Source organism: Perca flavescens, chromosome 19 (assembly GCF_004354835.1).
Source record: "Perca flavescens isolate YP-PL-M2 chromosome 19, PFLA_1.0, whole genome shotgun sequence".
In the NCBI taxonomy this organism is placed as follows: domain Eukaryota; kingdom Metazoa; phylum Chordata; class Actinopteri; order Perciformes; family Percidae; genus Perca; species Perca flavescens.
The window spans coordinates 8,944,857-8,952,687 of NC_041349.1; the positions used below are offsets into that span (position 1 = coordinate 8,944,857).

Here is a 7,831-nt window from a genome sequence, read left to right on the forward strand (position 1 = left end):
AGAGCTACTTCATGGGTATTGAGTCATACGAAGGGCTACCAGTTTGATACACTGTTCTGAAATGACAAATTTGCTCAGTTTGCCTTTAGTTATATATGATTATTAATGATTAATGACACTCATTTATGTGAAGACACTGATCATGTTAATGATTTCTCACAATAATTATCAACAATGACTTAACAAGGTGGGAAACTGATAATATCAATATTCAATTTTCATTTTTAGAACAGGTCTGAGGGCTACTCATGTGGTCCTTGGGGGCTACCTGGTGCCCGCGGGCACCGTGTTGGTGATCCCTGCTTTAAGTGATGGCTTCTAAACATTTGAAATGTAGCATTTAAATATTTTTGTTTAAAAAAGGCTGCTGTTTAGTTAATCTATCACTGCCGGCGCTGTATTATATAGACTTTTCTTTCTACCAAAAATGTTTAATGTACTTGGCTTAAAAGCAATTCAAAGGGGGTACAATATAGAAAAAACACCTAAACAAACATCAGCGTGATCAGAACTAGTTACTGTACTTTGATTCATTAGTGGTCCATGTTCTAACCACACACGCACACACACACACACACACACACACACACAGACAGACAGACAGACAGACAGACACACAGACAGACACACACACACACACACACAGACAGACAGACAGACACACACACACACACAAACACAGACAGACAGACAGACACACATACACACACATACAGAGACAGACACACACACATAGACAGACAGACAGACACACACACACACACACACACACACACACAGAGACAGACAGACACACAGATACAGACACACACACACACACACACACACACACACACACACACACACACACACACACACACACAGACAGACAGACACACAGACACACAGATACAGAGACAGACACACACACACACACACACACACACACACACACACACACACACACACACACAGAGACAGACACACACACACACACACACAGAGACAGACAGACACACACACACAGATACAGAGACAGACAGACAGACAGACAGACAGACACACACACACACACACACAGACACACACACACCTCCTCTTTGGGCTCTCCGTATGAGCTCCTGGGCTTCTCTCCACTGGGCGTCTTGGCGTTTTGACGCTCGTTCGTACTGAACAGCTCCTCGATGGTCTGCACGTCGATCTGGTGCTGCTGGACTCGGCCCTGAGTCCACAGGTTGGCATGCCCCTTCACCTGCAACACACACACACACACACACACACACACACACACACACCTTACGTCATTACAAAACCATAATTAAAACTAACCACATTTAAACGTGAAAATGGTAAGAAAACACTTTGTTATAAATAGACACATGAAACAGAAATAAAAGGTGCCGAAACCCCAAATCTTACTCAGGTTTCAGGATCAGATGTGTGCCGAATTTTTTCAGCAGACCCAAGATATTTGAAAATTAGTGCTTAGTCATGTCGGACTAATCTCTTACCTGTGCCCATGAGCAGGGCAGCATACAATTACTACACTTTAAAATGGAGTTTGGTAAAGGATGCAACGTTCTTTCCCCAAATAAATAAATGGATCAGCGACAACCAGGTCAGGACCAAACTGCGCGCACACACACACACACACGAAAACGCACACACACACATGCAGACACACACACACACACAAAAAAACGCACACACACACGAAAACACACACACACGCAGACACACACACACACACACACATGAAAATGCACATATACACACACACAGACACACGCACAGACACACACATACACACAGACAGACCGACACACACGTACACAAAAAAGCACACACACACACACACACACACACACACACACACACACACACACACACACACACACACACAATGTAAGTAAATATTTTCAAGTCAGTCTGTCAATAAGTTCAAGTTTCTCCAAGTTTACGAGGCACACTTGAATGCACCATTAGTTTATGAGGTGCACATGAATGCACCATGAAGTCCCATTGGAGCCCATGAATGCAACGCTTTATTGACATAATAACGATGTGACTACATCGTGCCGAGCCGAGACTCTACCTTATCCTCTGGTATCGTTTTCCAAAAGAAACTCCTCACGCTCTTCTTCCTCGTCAGGCCTCCTACGGGGTTTCCTAGCCCTGGCAGCAGGGGCGGTGGGGGAGGAGGAGGAGGAGGAGGAGGAGGAGGAGGAGTAGAAGGCACGGCCACGCTCTCCACCTCCCTGTCATCGGCCGTCACGTGCATCCCGGCGGCCGATTGGACGGGAGGCGGAGCTTCTGGTGGAGGAGAGGTCAGTCAAGAAGGTGATGGGTAACCATGGAGACAGGCGTGGCGAGATGGACGGAGATGGGTCATCACTGCTATCGTTGGCCGTCGAAGGTCTGAAGATGAGAGGAGCTGTGGAGAAATTAAGGAAAAACTGAGTGAGAAAAACGTATTAAAAGCGCCAACTCTCGCCAAAAATGCAACTTAGTGTCTTTTTGTGAACGTACCCGAGTCAAACTTTCGTTCTCCAACGGGAAAGTTCCCAGTTGGATATCCTCCTGAGAACCAAGGAATTTTTTTTTTTTTTTCTAATCATATTTTTGTGATTCCATACCTGTTTAAGGTTAAAAAAAAACATCCTACAATTTCAATTTTTTTATTTTTATTTATTTAAAGAATGTCCACTCTAGTGGACAACAGGATCATTTCAGTACGAAAACAGACAAATTTGGTAGATGTGGAGTCATTATTTACATCAAGATAGTCCTGATGTCCACTATAATTGACATTCATAAAATGGCAAATTTTTCAAAAGAAACATAATGTAGTTTCTATCAGAACTCAATATATGATTCCTAACACCTTAATGAACACGAAAATATATGATTATCATAGTAACAAAACCACAGACAAACAATATTTGACTCATCTCTTATCTTTCCATAAAATGTGTTTGTTCCTATGTGGTCCATTTTGGATTGAAAGATCCATCAAATAACACATCACTGAAAAGCCCAGGATGTCCTCTGTACAGCAGGAATTAAGAGACTTGCACAAAAGATTCCAAGGAGAGGAATGAAACCCAAATGTCCACTACAGTGGACATAAGTCAATGGGCTAGGTCTCAGGAGGATAAGCCGAGCAAATGCGAAGCGATTCATCAGGTTTACGAAAAAGGCGTGCGTGCTAGAAATCGGACCGACGCCTATTTTTCACGTTGGCAGGCAAGCGTGTTGGGAACGTTTCCAGGCAAAATAGAATACTAAAAAGATGCTTTATATGTCAATTTTGACACAAATACATTTAATAAATGACATTTTGTGGACGGAAATCAACGATGTCCATTAGAGATGGTCCGATACCATTTTTTGCTTCCCGATACCGATTCCGATACCTGAACTTGCATATCGGCCGATACCGAGTACCGATCCGGTACCAGTGGGTCATATATTTCATTATGTTTTAACAGCTGTATACTGCTATCCCTGTATGGATGGGATATGATTTCTATCTTTGTTGTTGGTCTGTCTCAGGTTAAACACTTTGTAAAACATGAACAAACACAAACAATTAAAGCCACAGAACTTTCTATTATTATCCAGTTTGACAGTCAGTTATACCGGAAAAAGAACATAAATAAACTAATTTAACGTAGATTTTCTTTAGGGCTATCGGATCGGTGCATAAATTCCAGTACTTCCCGATACCGATACCAGCATTTTAGGCAGCATTGGAGCCAATACCGATACTGGTATCGGTATCGGACCTTCTCTAATGTCCATATGCCCCTTGATGATTACATTGAAGTCTGTTTTGCGGCTTACGGTTGCAGCGATTTCAAAAGATTCCCATCTGTCGCTTACACACGAAAACACGAGAGAACGTGGTCCAGGTTGGAAAAATTACAGAGTAATGAGATTACAGAGTATAGAGAGTTAAAGCGTAACTTTCGCCAAAATGCAACCCTAGGGTCTTTTTGTGAATGTACCCGAGTCAACTTTCGTTTAAAAGCATATTTAGGACGGAAGCGCCACTTTTAAGATTTACCGTATTTTCGTTTGTTGGTGAAATGGCCTTTTGAATGGGAGCGCTAGGGGCACTCTCACGCTAGCCTCAAAATAGCTATTTTTAAACCACTAAGAAGGCTCGACACAACATGAAACGTTGCTTGAAGTATCACCAGGAGCTCTACACATGAACTCAGCGTTGACAACATTGTTTGTCTACCCAGAGTTTACTAAAAAGAACAACTCAGAGTAGCTCTTGTTGTTTCCGGCCGCTACCACTCAAAACGAGTCGATATCAAAACAAGTAGTCCCAGATTTAGTAGATCCCTTGGTCACCGGTGTAGTAAAGCAAAGTCTCTTTTATTTATTTTATTTCAGGAAAATGCACATTTAATGAACATGTACAGCAGTACACGTAAAAGTGCCAGATTGTAGCCCAAAGGATAATTTCCATCTGTAGTCCCATTTGGCAGATATAAATTACAATAACAGGACATAAGATATAACACTATTAACATTTGCTATATAAAACAGGATAAAAAAGTACGAAAGAAAAGAGAAACTTTTAATTTTTTTTAACTAAAAATAGCTATTTTGAGGCTATAGCATAAAAGTGCCCCTAGCGCTCCCATTCAAAAGGCCATTTGACCAACAAACGAGAATACGGTAAATCTTAAAAGTGGCGCTTCCGTCCTTTTAAACGAAAGTTGACTCGGGTACATTCACAAAAAGACCCTAGGGTTGCATTTTGGCAAAAGTTACGCTTTAACTCTCTATACTCTGTAATCTCATTACTCTGTAATTTTTTCCAACCTGGACCACGTTCTCTCGTGTTTTCGTGTGTAAGCGACAGATGGGAATCTTTTGAAACTGCTGCAACCTTTAGCCGCGAAACAGACTTCAATGTAATCATCAAGGGGCATATGGACATCATTGATTTTCGTCCACAAAATACAGTACAGGCCAAAAGTTTGGACACACCTTCTCATTCAATGCGTTTTCTTTATTTTCATGACTATTTACATTGTAGATTCTCACTGAAGGCATCAAAACTATGAATGAACACATATGGAATTATGTACTTAACAAAAAAGTGTGAAATAACTGAAAACATGTCTTATATTTTAGATTCCTCAAAGTAGCCACCCTTTGCTTTTTTATTAATAAGGGAAAACATTTCACTAATTAACCCTGTCCCGCCCCTCCCGCTGGAAAGCCAATCATCTGCTTTTTAACAGTCAAGCCGGGAAACATTTAAGCCCATCGTCTGGTTCTACTGACGCATGCGCACAGTTGAGGTTTTGCGACAGCGGAGACTTACTAAACGAGCCTAACGGTAAGTAAAGTTAAAAGACCAGACTAGCTATGCTAACGTTAGCATCCAAAACAGCTAACAGGCTAATATTAGCAACGCGACGAAGCTAGCTTCATGACGTAGCATCATCACAACACCGGCATTCTGGATAAAGACGTAAATGAAGTTGGTGTCGTGAACCCTTGCGCATGCGTAGTAACAGTATAACCTGTGGTGAAAAAGGCGTTTTAAACCTTATTTTGGGGCAAAGTCATCAAACTTTTTCAGCGATTTTTATCATATTCTACTGCTGTTTCTATACATGTAGTTTTTATGTCCCGATGACCAGTGAAAGTGCAGTTCTGACTCTCTGCCCATTCATTTAGATAGGAGCCTGGTCTTGTTAGTCCGAAATAGCTGCCTGGAGGCGTTGCCAAGATGGCGGCCGAGTGGTATGACTTGCCTAAAAGGACTTTGGTATCCTGCTCTGCCTTTGAGAAAATGAAAGCTCAGATGGGCCAATCAGGAATCTTCTCCTTATGAGGTCATACGGAGCAAGGTTACCTCCCCTTTCTCTGCTTTTCCCGCCCAGAGAATTTGGCTCACCCATGAGAGAGAGACATCATGGCTTTCAAACGAGCAAAGTGGTAGTTGGTCAAGGCCTACTGACTGATACTCTCTCCTACCGACTGATACTCTCTCCTACTGACTGATACTCTCTCCTACTGACTGATACTCTCTCCTACTGACTGATACTCTCTCCTACTGACTGCTCCTCTCTCCTACCGACTGCTCCTCTCTCCTACCGACTGCTCCTCTCTCCTACCGACTGATACTCTCTCCTACCGACTGATACTCTCTCCTACTGACTGCTCCTCTCTCCTACTGACTGCTCCTCTCTCCTACTGACTGCTCCTCTCTCCTACTGACTGCTCCTCTCTCCTACCGACTGCTCCTCTCTCCTACCGACTGATTCTCTCTCCTACTGACTGCTGTTCTCTCCTACTGACTGATACTCTCTCCTACTGACTGCTACTCTCTCCTACTGACTGCTGCTCTCTCCTACTGACTGCTGCTCTCTCCTACTGACTGCTGCTCTCCTACTGACTGATACTCTCTCCTATTGACTGCTGTTCTCTCCTACTGACTGCTGATCTCTCCTACTGACTGCTGCTCTCCTACTGACTGCTGCTCTCTCCTACTGACTGATACTCTCTCCTACTGACTGATACTCTCTCCTACTGACTGATACTCTCTCCTACTGACTGCTGCTCTCCTACTGACTGATACTCTCTCCTACTGACTGATACTCTCTCCTACTGACTGATACTGACTGATACTATCTCCTACTGACTGATACTATCTCCTACTGACTGATACTCTCTCCTACTGACTGCTGCTCTCCTACTGACTGATACTCTCTCCTACTGACTGCTGCTCTCCTACTGACTGATACTCTCTCCTACTGACTGATACTCTCTCCTACTGACTGATACTCTCTCCTACTGACTGCTGTTCTCTCCTACTGACTGCTGCTCTCCTACTGACTGATACTCTCTCCTACTGACTGATACTCTCTCCTACTGACTGCTGCTCTCTCCTACTGACTGCTGCTCTCTCCTACTGACTGCTGCTCTCCTACTGACTGATACTCTCTCCTATTGACTGCTGTTCTCTCCTACTGACTGCTGATCTCTCCTACTGACTGCTGCTCTCCTACTGACTGCTGCTCTCTCCTACTGACTGATACTCTCTCCTACTGACTGATACTCTCTCCTACTGACTGATACTCTCTCCTACTGACTGCTGCTCTCCTACTGACTGATACTCTCTCCTACTGACTGATACTGACTGATACTATCTCCTACTGACTGATACTATCTCCTACTGACTGATACTCTCTCCTACTGACTGCTGCTCTCCTACTGACTGATACTCTCTCCTACTGACTGCTGCTCTCCTACTGACTGATACTCTCTCCTACTGACTGATACTCTCTCCTACTGACTGATACTCTCTCCTACTGACTGCTGCTCTCCCTACTGACTGCTGCTCTCTCCCTACTGACTGCTGTTCTCTCCTACTGACTGATACTCTCTCCTACTGACTGATACTCTCTCCTACTGACTGATACTCTCTCCTACTGACTGATACTGATTGATACTCTCTCCTACTGACTGATACTCTCTCCTACTGACTGATACTATCTCCTACTGACTGATACTCTCTCCTACTGACTGATACTCTCTCCTACTGACTGCTGCTGCTCTCCTACTGACTGATACTCTCTCCTACTGACTGATACTATCTCCTACTGACTGATACTCTCTCCTACTGACTGCTGCTCTCCTACTGACTGATACTCTCTCCTACTGACTGCTGCTCTCCTACTGACTGATACTCTCCCTGACTGACTGACTGATCTCCCTACTGACTGATACTCTCCCTACTGACTGATACTCTCCTACTACTGACTGATGCTGCTCTCCTACTGACTGCTGCTCTCCCTACTGACTGCTGCTCTCCTAC

At 43.6% G+C, this 7,831-nt stretch overlaps 1 protein-coding gene across 1 annotated transcript in view; it reads right to left on the bottom strand.

Annotated features, from left to right (window-relative positions):
* Positions 1-2,260, bottom strand: part of LOC114546211 (FH2 domain-containing protein 1) — a 35,237-nt gene extending 32,977 nt beyond the window's left edge. Inside the window, exons 1-2 of the mRNA XM_028564900.1 lie at positions 2,075-2,260; positions 1,073-1,231 (exon numbers count right to left, since the gene is read on the bottom strand). Coding sequence (XP_028420701.1) covers positions 1,073-1,231; positions 2,075-2,260 — 345 coding nt within the window. The remainder of the gene's footprint in view (positions 1-1,072; positions 1,232-2,074) is intronic.
* Positions 2,261-7,831: the final 5,571 nt, after the last annotated feature.